At 37.4% G+C, this 14664-nt stretch overlaps 1 protein-coding gene across 3 annotated transcripts in view; it reads right to left on the bottom strand.

Moving 5' to 3' along the window:
• Window positions 1-2283: 2283 nt before the first annotated feature.
• Strn3 (striatin 3) overlaps window positions 2284-14664 on the bottom strand; it is an 80078-nt gene continuing 67697 nt past the window's right edge. For all 3 annotated transcript variants that reach the window (XM_041658711.1, XM_041658712.1, XM_041658713.1), the window contains 4 exons: window positions 13247-13387; window positions 12899-13006; window positions 4014-4100; window positions 2284-3934 (listed from right to left, as the gene is read on the bottom strand). In XM_041658711.1, coding sequence (XP_041514645.1) covers window positions 3765-3934; window positions 4014-4100; window positions 12899-13006; window positions 13247-13387 — 506 coding nt within the window. In that variant the 3' untranslated portion in view covers window positions 2284-3764. The remainder of the gene's footprint in view (window positions 3935-4013; window positions 4101-12898; window positions 13007-13246; window positions 13388-14664) is intronic.

Genomic DNA, 14664 nt, shown 5'->3' with positions numbered 1-14664 from the left:
ATCTTTTTAAAAACTTAACCATATTTGTGAAGTTGATGTCAAGGAGAGTATCAAAAACCCACTCAGCATAGACTAGAGCCCACAGGAGCTCTCCCACAAGAATCTACCATTCCATATTGGCTAGGTTCTGGCCTCTCCTGTCAACCTTTTGACTACCATCTGACCTAGAAAAGGCACTGGTTGTAGACTCATGACTTCCTGGAGTGTACCAAATTGCATAACCCAGGCAGAGATTAAGGATTATATGTGAAAAGAGATTGCCCCCAAAATGACATAAAGGCTTAATAAAAAGAGCATTCCTCCTCCCCTCAAAGGCTGCAAACAATTCATTGTGAACAAGGAGAATCTTACCATAAGAAATAGGTTCAATTTAACTTGACTTCCTAAATTCTCTCCCTCGAGCAAATGAAACCCGTTTCCATTCATTAGCTCTTTTACAAGTCTTAATTCAACAAAGGACAAAACTTTGAAACATCTCAGATAACCAAAGATGCTAACATTTAATTGTCGATTGAGAGGAATTAAAATTTTAAGATACTAAGCATTTCTGTAAGTAAACAAAAAATAACTAAAGATATACAATAAAGAATCACTTTTATTTTTTTAAATATTTATTTATTATGTATACAATTTCTACATGTATGCCTGCAGGCCATGTGAGCCACCATGTGGTTGCTGGGAATTGAACTCAGGAACCACTGAGCCATCTCTCCAGCCCCAAGAATTACTTTTAAGTAATTTGTCGGCCTCATCAAAATCTTCTGCCTCATCCTCTTCAATTCTGAGCTTATAGACCCGCAGAGTTTACAAGCTTTAAAAAGATGTATTATAATTCAGTTTCGGCAGGCATGTCTAGCTCATTCTGAAATGTTTTGCTGCACATCCCACGCCAACCTTACGGTCATGAGAGCCGCCATACCTGCGCCTGGCACATCACTTTATAGCTTCCAAATGAGCTGAGATGTTGGGTAAAGCTTGAAATGAGGAAAGTAACTACAATCATGAGACAGAATGATTCAACAGCAAGGGGGGGGGGGGGTAAACATACTAAAATACCATTAAAACTCATAAAGTCAAGTTACTTTCCATAAATCAAATAGAAACATATAAAACAAAAATAAGACTTTTTCAACCTTTTAATCTGTTTGCTATCACTAAAAAATTAAAAAATAAACATACTAGTTTTAAAATCCAGTTTTAATATACCATAAGACACAAATGTTTATGACCTGCAGTAACAAACAAATTACAATTAAATAGTTATGCAATGGGCTTCAGAAGGGTCCCAGAACAAAACTTGCCTTGAGGAAATTTATTATTTAAATATAGGAGTATAGAGGAAGAATATCCCTTTAGTTCATTTTTCAGCTCAGAAAACAAACCGCTTCGTGTTCTTGGGTACATATGGTATGCACTTGCGATAGTGCAAGTGTATGCCCGTGAATGCAGCAGAGGCCAGACCAGGCTCATCGTAATGCCTTAGCTGGGATGGCTGGCCAGGGAGCTCTCAGGACTCTCCGTCTCTGGCCCCTCAACGTTGGGGTTTTATGTATGCAGTCACGCCGCACTTTTTATATGGGAGCCAGAGATTCAAACTCAAGGCCTTACACTTACATGGCAATCACTCACTGAATCACCACCCCAGACCCCAAAACCAACAGTTACTTTTTAAATTCTGAAGTCTTAGAGTTTTATCAGCAACAACTGAGTTTCTAAAAAATTTTCAATGTATAATTTTTAAAGCAGGAATCCAAATAGAAATCTGCATGTAAACTCTGCAATGCCTGATTCTATTCCATTCGCAATTTCTTCTGAGAAAGGGGGTATTAGTTATCTTGAAGCTCTTTCTTTCAAATAGCTAACTTTTAACTTTATAAGGACAACTATCTACTAAGCAAATGCAGTTTATTCTTTGCTAACATTTTTGTGGAAACAGTTAACTAAGACAACACAATTTACTAGTAAGTAAAACTCGGCTTTTTGTTTTGTTTTTAAATAATAGGTTGTCTAAGCAGTTTGTTTAAATTGTGTATCTGAAATTTAGTGGATGAGGATGACACTGGAGGCCTTAATCTCTTTTAATAGCACAACAGCTTCCCCAGGTGGTACAAAATAGAAAAATAGTGTTTGTGTTATAACCTTACTAGGACATCAGTAACTACTAGGAATATAAAAAGAAGAGCATAAAATGAAGGACTAAGAAATCACCTTCATTTCCTACTTCAATTGTGGAGAGTATTGTACTTTACTATTCAATACGGAATGATGCGGCCAACAGCAACATACAGGTACACAATTCAATATTTATTATATGCATTTTATATACATTATTTCTCAACAGCTGTACGTTTGCTTTGTGGTACAATCTTAAAAATTTGCTGATTCATAGTCTGTAAAACAAAAACCTTATAAAACTCATCAAACTCGCAAACTGATCAGAAAAGGTTTTTGGAAGACTAGAAAAAAATACTTTATTGTCTTAATCATGCATTACACAAAGAAAAACTTTAGTTACACCATAAAATTAAGCACATCTAAAAAAAATAAAACAGGGAAAACCAGTCCAATCCCAGCAGACTTCTGTATCCTGATTCAACTTTTTAAAGTATCCTATATGTAATGGCAATAAAATATTCTCCAAATTTTTTTTTTAAACTAGATCGTTTTGGTTTTGGATTCATGGTAAATCAAGACAGTATCTTAGGGAGAAACACCTTGGCTTGTACATTAACTATAAAATATTCCATTTTTAGTCTATTTTAGACTGTTCAAAGAGCTCCAAAATAGATACACAGGTTCCCTTAGCACATTAATAAAAGGATATAAAGACCAACAAAAAGTGAAATAAATAATAGGCCATTAGCAAGATGGATAATCCTTGATAAATAAACTTGTAAATACAGTAAGATGTACAAAATATCACATAGTGATAGATGTCAAGATTAGTTTTTAAAGAGTTCATTTGGAGTACTAAACTCCACAGCTTTATTACACTTAATAGTCCTTGATTCATGAAGACATGTAGACGAAGGCGATTTATCATCTTTATGAAGGACTTAGCTGAGCTGTATTAGGCAAAAGGAGGAAAGAAAGTGGTTATAGGTGGCAGGTTAGTGAGATCTCTGTGTTTTAGGGCTGTATAATGCAGAAAAACATCAATATGATCTTGAGCACTGTTGTGACAGGCTAAATATATAAAAAGACTTATAAAAACTAGAATTTTATCCAAACATTTTGTGCAACTAATGCTAAAATATTTTAAGTTAAATTTTCTTTTCTTTTTTCTTTTTTCTTTTTTTAAAGCAAAATAAGTTTAAAAGGGAATCTGTGGCATTCAACCAATAAACGTTAAGATCACTAAGAGATGAAAAGCTACTCTTGGAGTTTGCTTCCCCACAAGAGCACCACATTCCTAACCCTAAGGCAGCACACAGAGTCCAACAAAAAGACCTTTATTTTTTTGTAAGATCAGACTCCACATTGGCTTAAACACCTTTAAAAAAAAAAAAATTATGCTCAGTTCATATCCAGTATACAGCACAGATACTGGAGTCCTTTTTCTTTCTGTCCCACAAATACAGTTAATTACAGTTAAACTAGTAAGCCTGACATGAAGATGTGATTCCCAACAACTATGTCTGCCCAGCAGCTTTACCCAGCAGAGCACATGTAGTGTCGTATCAGTGACTTTCTTGATGGCAGTGATGCAGACAGACCCCCTTCTGACCAGTAAATCTTTTTCATAATGTCAAATTTATGTTGGTTCACACAAATACTTTGGCAAGAGCATCAGCTCCTGCACTGGCGATATATGCCTTTGATGGGTGAAAAGCAACATCATAAATTGATTCATCCAATTTCTTCCTATGAGCTGTTATTTCTTGTACACATGTCTTACTGTCCAAATTCCATAATCTAATGGAGCAGTCATGGCCTGTAAGAGACAAATAAAGCTGTTACTGAGTAACAATTCTTTTATAAAGTTTGAGGGTTGTACAGAAGTTCAAACTTACTTCCAGACATCAAATAGATGCCATTAGGATCTACTGCTAAACTTGTAACAGCATCCAAATGAGCTACCATTGAATGGATCATTTTACCTACAAAACAAAACAAAGATTAATGTTGAGAGGCAGAAGTTGAAAAACACCATCAACATAAAACAATCACCATACAAGTACTTTCAGTTTTGGAAAAATATTCAGTTTTATAAAGATTAGTATTTTAACCATTTGGGAGTATACAATTCACAGTGGGCAAACACCAATATCTCGATCACATCCTCATCACTGAAAAAGAACACCTTGTTCCCAGTATGCAACAGTTCCTAGCAACAATGATATACTCTTCCTAGAGACTGGCCTATTCTGGATGCGTTATACTAAATAGATTCTGAATATGTGGCTTTTCTGTTTGACTTCTTTCACTAACATTTTTAAAGATGTATTTGCTACATTAATAGTCTGAAGAAAATGTTTAATATTGCTAATTTTTTGAGACTTGAAAAATCTTGCCCCACCCACCTTTTTTTTTAATTTTTAATTTATGTGAATGTACATGTGTCTGCCTGTGTGTCCAAGGGAGTCAGAAAGGTGCCGGCTCCTTAAGCTGGAGTTTCAGGCAGTTAGAGCTGCCTGAGATGGGCATTGTGACTTGAACTCAGGTCCTCTATAAGAACAATATGTACTCTTGGACACTGATCCATTTCTCCAAAACTTAAGTTTTCTAGAAATAGTAAACACTGCTGGGGATGGAGCATCTTTTCAGAGATTTCCTCCATCTGTGGACCTGTCTACAAGTTGTGCAGAGAGCTCCACCCCTCACCCATGTTGGGGTAGGCTTTTCCCTACTACAGCTGATGTTTTCTGATCCATTACTGCTCCTGCAAGTATCCTCACTCATACTCTGTTAAGTAAACCCCAAGAAGACCTTTCTGGCTCATCCAGTTGGACTTAAGTACAATGACAAACAAAATAATGATTTTGGTCTGTCCTAGATTTCTGGGGTGAATGGTATGTACTATATTACCATAAAAGTCTGCCATGCAATAAAGATTCACTTATTTTTTAATTGTGTGTGTCTACGGGTTTAATTTTTTAAGTTTAACTTCATGTGAATGAATATTTTGCCTGCAAATGTCAGAAGAGGGCATTGGAAACCCTGGCCTGGAGCTGCAGACAGTCGTAAGGCACATGCTGATGGAGTCAAACTGGGGTCCTTCGCAGGAGAAACAAGTGCTCTTAACCTCTGGGCCAACTAACCAAGCTGAAATTTAAGACAAACTTCAATAAAAAGTTGTACTCTGATAACATGATGAAGGGAAAAGCAATTAAAACTCGATTCATTCTGGAGTCGAGTGGGATCATCAGGTAGGCATTTGCTACCAAGCATAACCACCGGAATTTGAGTCCAGGAAGGAAAACTAACTTCTCCAAGTTGTCCCCTGACTTCTACATGCATCTGCCCATATATAAAAATACATGTTCGAACAAACAAACAAACAGATTAAACAGGAAAATGCACACCTTTAATCCCAGAACTACAGAGGCAGAGGCATGTGGATCTCTGTGTGTTTGGGGCTGTCCTGATCTACATAGTGTGGTCCAGCCTGGGCTACGTAGAGAAATGCTGCCTTAAAAAAAACCCAAAATGGAAATAAAAATAACCAATACTGATACTTTATAAAAATCAATTCCCATTTAATCAACACCATTAGAATGCTGATTTACAGAAAGTCCTGTAAATTTAAGTTATGATCATCTGCCATAGTGTTGGCCCTATGACATTTTATATGGGGATATAAAGAGACCTACTCTCCTTACTTACCCTGAGCCACAACTGTTGAACTGGATGTAAAACTAGAAAAGAGGAACCGTTTTTTGGCACTACTAAACAGTTACAACTTGAAGATAAAAGGAGATGCTTCTGTTGATTTCAAGCCACAGCTGTTTCTCATTATCAATAATGTTATTAACAATTAATTTAGGACCTGCTAATACCTCAGCAACATAAAATTCACTTGACATGGTACTTTAATATAAATTTTTTACTAATTCTTTGAGTTTTATGTAATATTTTGCTTAATCAAATTCATTCTGCACTCCTTTTATCCAATCCTCCAATCTCATGTCTCTTTTCTCTTATTTTGAGATTATAATATAATCCCATCATTTTTGACCCTTTCCTCTCCAAATCCTGTGTGGTCTGAATGAGAGTGGCTCCCACAGGCCCATATATTTGAATGTATACTTGCAGCTTCTCTCATTTAACCAACTTTTTTGTTGTTGTTGTTTTTGGCTCCGTCCTTCTAGTAACACCTGCTTCCATTAAAGTGGGTGGATTCCTAACTAAGGATGTAGTTCAGTAGTAGAATATCTGCCCTACAATGTCAAAGACCTGGATCATTTCTTAGCATATGCCCCTTCCCTAACAACAAAATAAAAGATGACAAACTACATCTTCCATAACTAGAGAGTTATTAAAAGTGCAAATAAGCTCGTGTGCTGGCTCAGGGATCAAGATCACCTATGCTCTTGTAGAGAACAACTCAGGTTTGGTCTCCAGTACCACCATGACAGTTTCAGACGATCTGACAGCCTCTCTGACCTCTGAAGGCAAATACCCACACACAAAAATTGAAAGTGCAAATGAATTAACCCACATTATGGCTGAAAACCATTCGTAACACCAGTTGCAGGGGATCTAATAATGGCCTTCTCTTGACTTCCTTGGGCACCAAGCATACACATGATACCCATATGTATGTGCAAGCAAACACTCATACAAATAAGGCCTTTTTTTTTTTTTTTTTTTTTTTTTTTACGAGACAGGGTTTCTCTGTAGCTTTGGAGCTGTCCTGGAACTCCCTTTGTAGACCAGGCTGGCCTTGAACTCACAGAGATCCACCTGCCTCAGCCTCCCAAGTGCTGGGATTAAAGGCGTGTGCTACCACTGCCTGGCTAAGGCAAAAATTTTTTATTGTTTTCTTTTTCTTAATATTTATTTACTATGTATACAATATTCTGTCTGTGTATATGCCTGCAGGCCAGAAGAGGGCACCAGACCCCATTACAAATGGTTGTGAGCCACCATGCGGTTGCTGGGAATTGAACTTAGGATCTTTGGAAGAGCAGGTAATGCTCTTAACCTCTGAGCATCTCTCAGGAGATGGTCACGAGGAGATGTAGACAAGGCCAGCCTGGTTTACAAAGGGAGTACCAGGACAGACTCCAAAGCTACAGATAAACCCTGTCAGAAGAAGAAGAAAGAAGAAGAAAGAAGAGGAAGAGGAGGAGGAGGAGGAGGAGGAGGAGGAGGAGGAGGAGGAGGAAAGAAGAAGAAGAAGAAGAAGAAGAAGAAGAAGAAGAAGAAGAAGAAGAAGAAGAAGAAGAAGAAAAGCCTTATTTGTATGAGTGTTTGCTTGTACATACATATGGGTATCATGTGTATGCTTGGTGCCCAAGGAAGTCAGAGAAGGCCATTATTAGATCTGAGAGCCCTTCTGTTTTGTTTTCAAGACAAGGTTTCTTTGCATAGTACTGGCTGTCCTGGAACTCACTCTAGAGAGCAGGCTGGCAACAAACTCAGATCCACGTGCCTCTGCCTCCCAAGTGCCAGGATTAAAGGCATGTGAACCTTACAGAATAAAATAAAAATTTAAAAAGAAAAAATATATGGATAAATGCTGCTTCACAAACAAGTTCACAACCAATTCAGGTCCTCCCTTCCTCCCATCTCTTCTCACCTCTCATTCATACTCTACCTTTTCCCAGAATCATAGACGACACTATAGGGAACTCAAAATTTTGTCTTTACCAAAATTTTATTAGTTGTTCAGTGCTGAGGATTGGCCCCCATGCCAAAATAGTTCTCTCACCTATTAAGCTATCCCTCCAGCATTTTTTCTGTTATTAGCTAGAGGCAGGGTCTCATTAAATTGTTTCCCATTGTGGTTTTGGCCTCAACTCTGTAAACCCAGGTAAGAATCAGCATCCAAAGCAGCTGGACCACTACTAAAAATTAAAAACAACGAACAAAAAAAAGTCCCACAGATCTGGAAGATGTCTGTGAAAGAAAAAGTAGAAACTGAGGGTCTGGAGAGATGGCTCAGCAGTTAAGAGCATGTACTTAGAGATCCAGAGTTCAGTTTCCAGCACCTGTATTAGATGAGATGGCTCAAAATTACCTGTAACTCCAGCTCCAGGAGATCTGAGACCCACTCTAGCCTCCACATGCACCAATCTCTCTCTCTGAAAAATTTAAATCTTTAAATTTTAATTTAAGAATCCTACAAAACAAAGCACAAATTGATCTTTCTAAACCAAACTTAGAAAGCCATACACAAGCAATTTTTTTCAGTTTATGCACATGGCATAAACAAAAGTTCAATACTCTTTAAATTTATATGTATGAGTGTTTTGCTTGCATATATGTTTGTATACCATATTCATTCCTGGCACCAAAATAGGGTGCTGTATGCCCTAAAGTGGAGTTACAGATAGAAATGTGGGTTCTGGAAATAGAACCGGGGTCACCAGAAAGAGCAAGTACTGTTAACTACTGAGGCATCTCTCCAGACTCAAAGTTTAATATTCTTAATTCGATTCTAAAATGTCCTATTTCTTTCTCAAAATTTGTATTTCTTTTGCCTAATAGAAATTGCTGCTTCACAAACTCCTACCACAGTGACTCTACCTCAAAACACCCTTTCTATCCTTTACCCTTAAAAAATGCAGAAATTGGGCCTGGGGCAGCTACAAGCACTTCTCATTCTTCCAGTGGACAAGATTTAGTGCCTAACACCCCAACTCCTCTAGCAACCAACTGTAAATTCCAGTTCCAAAGGATCCAGCACTCTCTTCTGGCTTCCACTGGCACCCACATACACATTCTAATACACAGACATATATGCATAATTAAAAATAAAATATCCTGATTTTACTGTTTGTTTCTTTTTTTTTTTAACTGCTAGACTAGACATGATACTGTTTGTTTCTTAAAGCAAAGTTTAAAACACCACTCTATACAGCAGGACTTCCCTTGTGCATACAGACATGTATCCATATGTATGTTTCTCCTAATGCTCTCAGAAAACAATAAACTCTCAGCAAAGCAGAAACAACAGCTTGCAATGAAGGTATCAAGTACAATATAAAATTCTAAATACATTTTCATCATTAAAATTACTTTTTCAGATTTGGAGAGGAGGTGAGACAAGGTCTCAGTACAGCTTCCTGAATGACCCAGAGCCTTGGCCTTCCTGCTTCAGTCCTCTACATGCTTTCAGCACGTCCCGCCACATGTGCCTTACTCGTTTATTTATTGAACCCATTCATAGTTTCAATTTTTATGTTTCAGGTTTTAAAAAAATTCCACAAATTTACTATACATTTCATAAAAAGACAGTCCAGCTAATCAGAAACACCAGTTATGGGAATAGACTAGGTGACAAGATTTAAATAAAAAACCAGTTATCTTTGAAAACAAAGTATGCGAAGATAGCTGGGCACTGGTGGTACACGCCTTTCATCCCAGCACTCGGGAGACAGAGGCAGGTGGATCTCTGTGAGTTCAAGGCTGACCTGATCTAAAAAGCAAGTTTCAGGACAGTCAGAGCTGCACACAGAGAAAACCTGTCTCAAAAAATAAATAAATAAATAAATGTATGAATAAAAAATAGTATATGAAGATAATTTAACAGTTTAATATAGCAATTAATGTTCAATTTAAGTCATGCTGGGGACTGAATCCAGCGCTTTGTGCATATTAAGCAAGCACACACCCACTACACCACATCCTCAAGTACTCACTTTATTTCTTACTGTGTAAAATCGTATTTACTCACTTCTTGATTTCTTCAAGAAAAACAACTCTAGAGACAGACTATTTTGATCACCCGCTGTGGTATTTTGAATAGAATGGCCCAGACAAGCTCATAAATTTGAATGCTTAAGTTATCAGGCAGTAGAACTGTTGGAAAGGATTAGGTGTGACCCTGTTGCAGGAAGTGTGTCCCCAGGGGTGGGTTTCCAGGTTTTAAAAGCCCATACTAGGCCCAGTCAGTCTCCCCCTCTCACTCTAAGCGCTGCCTTGGTCATGGTGTCTCTTCACAGCAACAAAACAATGACTAAGCCATCAAAATGTAAATTTCTGGGATGGACAGCTTGAGCCTAGCCTGAATACTTAGTGTAACCCAAGCTCAAACAAACAAATCTTTATGAAAACACAACAGAAATTACTTCTGCTCTTTTTCAATGGAAGACATTTGTGCTCCATACAATAAAGAATTGATTTAAAAAGCCATTTAACTGAGAATATCCACGTGAAGGTGAATTTGATTTTCTATAGAGTATGTAGATCTATGAATATTCATTTAGTTCTCACCTTGCTGTACAGAGTTAAAGGGAACCTGCCCATATTTGTTACTGGGACTTAAGTAATCCTCTAAATGCTGAAGATTACTGCCTTGTCACAGTCTGGTCTGTTGTGTGGCGCCTGATAATGGGCTGAAGTTTCTAGGTCATGAAATAACTTGGCTGTTTAAGTACTCCTCAAAGTAGCTCAACTTGTCAGACATTATCTGAAAGAGTATTTTTTTTAAAAAAGACTTTTCATTATGAGAGAGAAGGGGGGGGGGGTACCCCTAAGTATAGGTGCCTGCAAAAGCCAGAGGTATTGGATCCTCTTGCAGTTATGAGCAGGCCTATATAGGTGCTGGGAACTGGACTTGAGTTCTCTGTAAGAGCAGTACCAACTTTAGCTACTGAGCCATCTCCTCTCGAACACCCAAAAGACAGTATTGTCCTTAAAAATACACTGAGTCATTACAATGGTTCAACAGGTAAAGCATTTGTCACACAAGCTTGATGGCCTGAATTTGATCCACACAATCTATATAAATGAAGGCAAGCACCCTCTCCACAGGTCTATGACCTTCACATGTCTGCTGTAACACCCATGCTTCCAACTGCATACATCATATACACACAATAAATTTTTAAAGCTTCTGTAACACAAAGGACATGGTCAACAAGACAAAACGATAGCCTACAGAATGAGAAAAGATCTTCACTAACCCCACATCAGACAGAGGTCTGATCTCCAAAATATACAAAGAACTCAAGAACCTGGACACCAAAAGATCACATAATCCAATTAAAAATAAAAAATGGAGTACAGACCTAAACAGAGAACTCTCAACAGAAGAATCTAAAATGGCTGAAAGACACTTAAGGAAACGTTCAACATCCTTAGTCATCAGAGAAATGCAAATCAAAATAACTGAGATTCCATCTTAGACCTGCAAGAATGGCCAAGATCAAAAACACTGATGACAACTTATGCTAGAGAGGCTGTGGGGAAAAGGGAACACTTCTGCATTGCTGGTGGGAATGCAAGCTGGTACAACCCCTTTGGATGTCAGTGTGGCGATTTCTCAGAAAATTAGGAAACAAACCTTCCTCAAGACCCAGTAATACCACTTTTAGGTATATATCCAAAGGATGCTCAATTGTGCCACAAGGACATGTGCTCAACTATGTTCATAGCAGCTTTGTTTGTCATAGTCAGAACCTGGAAACAACCTAAATGCCCCTCGATTGAAGAATGGATAAAAAAAAAATGTAGTACATTTACACAATGGAGTAATACACAGCAGAAAAAAATAATGACAGCTTGAATTTCGCAGGAAAATGGATGGGACTAGAAAACATTATTTTGAGTGAGGTAACCCAGACACAGAAAGACAATTATCATATGTACTCACTCATAGGTGGTTTTTAAACATAAAGCAAAGAAAGCCATCCTACAAACCACAATCCCAGAGAACTTAGCCAACAATGAGGACACTAAGACTTACATAGATCTAATCTACATGGGAAGTAGAAAGCAGAAAAAGACAAGATCTCCTGAGTAAATTGGGGACATGGGGACCTTGCGGGAGGGTTGAAGGGGAGAGCAGAAGAGGCAGGGACGGGAGCAGAGAAAAATGTAGAGCTCAATAAATATCAAGAAAAAAAAGAAAGGTACGCACCTTTCTCTCTCTCTCTCTCTCTCTCTCTCTCTCTCTATACACACACACACACACACACACACACACACACACACACACACACATCTATGATTCAGCAGAAGGTATACCATAAAGAGGACAGCAAATAGTACCCACCACAACATCATTTGAGTCACTAAGAAACAGTTTGTTTTCCTGAGACAGGGTTTCTCTGTGTAGCTTTGAAGCCTGTCCTGCAACTTGCTCTATAGAAGAGGATGGCCTTGAACTCAGAGATCCACCTGCCTCTGCCTCTGGAATGCTGGAATTAAAGCTGTGTACCAACATGACTGGTTGAGAAACAATTTTAAGAACATACTCAAGGGGCTGGGGAGATGGCTCAAAGGTGAAGAGCACTGGCTGCTCTTCCAGAGGTCCTGAGTTCAATTCTCAGCACCCACATGGCGGTTCACAGCCATCTATAATTCGATCTGGTTCCCTCTTCTGGCATGCAGGAAGAACACTGTATATACATAATAAAGAAATCTTTAAAAAAAAAAAAACTCAAAATACCAAGTAAGTGATATATTTTGCTATCTTAAAACAACATAAAAAATATTCAAACGGAAGAATTTTTATCAAATAAAAATGGAAGAAATAGTATTAGACAAAATATTATGTATAATCAAAAATAAAACTTGCATACTGTAAAATAATATACTAAACAAAGCAAAAAATGAGTTACAGTTTCTTAGCAGCAGGAATGCAGATCTGTGGTGAGGTAATGAAGTACCTTGTGCAAATTCCCAGCACCTCAAAACAAAGTTTACCCTGATAACTTCATAAACCAAAAGGCAATGTGCATTATATAACAGAACAGTAAGTACTTTCAATCACCCGAAGCCTTACCCGTTTTATTGTCAAAAAACTTGATGTGTCTATCTTCATGAGCAGTTATTGTAACAGGAAGTGTGGGATGACTTACTACTCTGTTAATGTGATTGCTAGATTGTAAACCTGAAAAATAAAGAACAGAGTACTTTAAAATATAAACTACCTGGGTTAAGCCTGTATTAATAGCTCAGTGTTCTAAACTATGTCAGGACCTGGATTGGACCATGCAGAAATGATGTACAATCAGTATAACATAAATTATTTTCTATTTTAAGTTCATAATCAGTATGAAAATTAGCTAAAGACCACCTGCCTTCATGTAACCTTTTTACAGAAATTTCAAAGAAATCCATGAAAACTTACCAGAATCTACCTGTGAGGAAAGCATCACCAATGACTGTGATGTTTCTAAATCATAAATTACTGCACTACCAGTGTTGAAAGAGGTTACCATATGAGCTGGATCACAGCCAATAAAGTCAACTGATGTAGGTATTCCACGTTCTGTAAAGAGCCCAAAATAGATTCATATGTATTTATCTGTACACATACACACAAAATTTTGAAATTATATCAATAATGAAAGAGAAAGCAATATGTTAAGGTGGTAAGCAATAATTCTCACTTATTTAAAAACTTTTTATATTTAAAAACTTTTTACTTATAGTATTCTATTTGACATTAAAAAAATATAACTAAAAGGGAGACATATACAAATTATTCGTCTAACATGGCGTAACCCCTATTTTGTTATATACTTTCTTTTAAGGTAATGAAAAAAGCCTGTTCATTTAAACTATTTGCCAATTTTCTTAGGAAAAATGGAAACAAAAAACAATGAGATAAACAAAAACACCAAAACAAACTGAAACCTAGAATTCTCCTGTATCATTCTCCTGGAAGACTCTTGACAAATATTAAGTTTTGCCAAAGAGTTAATACAAGCCAAAAATCTGGATCTATTAAAATGGAGCGCATCTTTAACTCCAGCACTACAAAGGTAGAGACAGAAGAATCTTTGTGCATTCCATGCCAGCAAAGGCCACTCAGTGAGACCCTCTCTAAAATAAATAAATAAATAAAAAATAATAATAATAAAGTAGATTCTTGGCCTATGAAATGCACTAGCATAACAGTGTCCCAAGCGGAACATGCAGCAATTCTCTTCCTTAACACATTAAATTCAAATAGCAAGTAAGTAAAATCTGGAGTCCAGTAATTACAAGTCTGGATGAAGCAAGAAGTATCTAATATTTACTTCTTAAGGTCCGGGTATTTGAAATATCACAGAATTCCAAACTACGGAAAAGATAAAATTAAACATATTCTACTCACCTAAGATGTCTTAAAACAATATATATTTAAGTTCAAATCAAAATTCTGATGAAAAAAGTAATTTGAAGCCGGGCGGTGGTGGCGCACGCCTTTAATCCCAGCACTTGGGAGGCAGAGGCAGGCGGATCTCTGTGAGTTCGAGACCAGCCTGGTCTACAAGAGCTAGTTCCAGGACAGGCTCCAAAACCACAGAGAAACCCTGTCTCGAAAAAACAAAAAAAAAAAAAAGTAATTTGAAAAACTCAGACTCAGACTATAAGACTGACAGTATTGTAAAGACATACACAAGCATCTTCAAAAAGTAAAGCTGATTAAATCTTTCTATAATAAAAAATTTCCAGGCTGGCAAGATGGCTCAGCGGGTAAGGATGCCTGCAGTCAAGCCTGACTGACAATCTGAGTTCGTTCCCCAAGACTCAGAATAGGACAGAGTAGATTGCCTCAAG

The sequence above is a fragment of the Microtus oregoni genome, unplaced genomic scaffold (genome assembly GCF_018167655.1).
Source record: "Microtus oregoni isolate MIOR12 unplaced genomic scaffold, Mior012 000009F_ref0000495, whole genome shotgun sequence".
Taxonomy (NCBI): domain Eukaryota; kingdom Metazoa; phylum Chordata; class Mammalia; order Rodentia; family Cricetidae; genus Microtus; species Microtus oregoni.
Note: the sequence above shows the minus strand (reverse complement) of the source record. Positions and strands in the feature narration are given on the sequence as shown.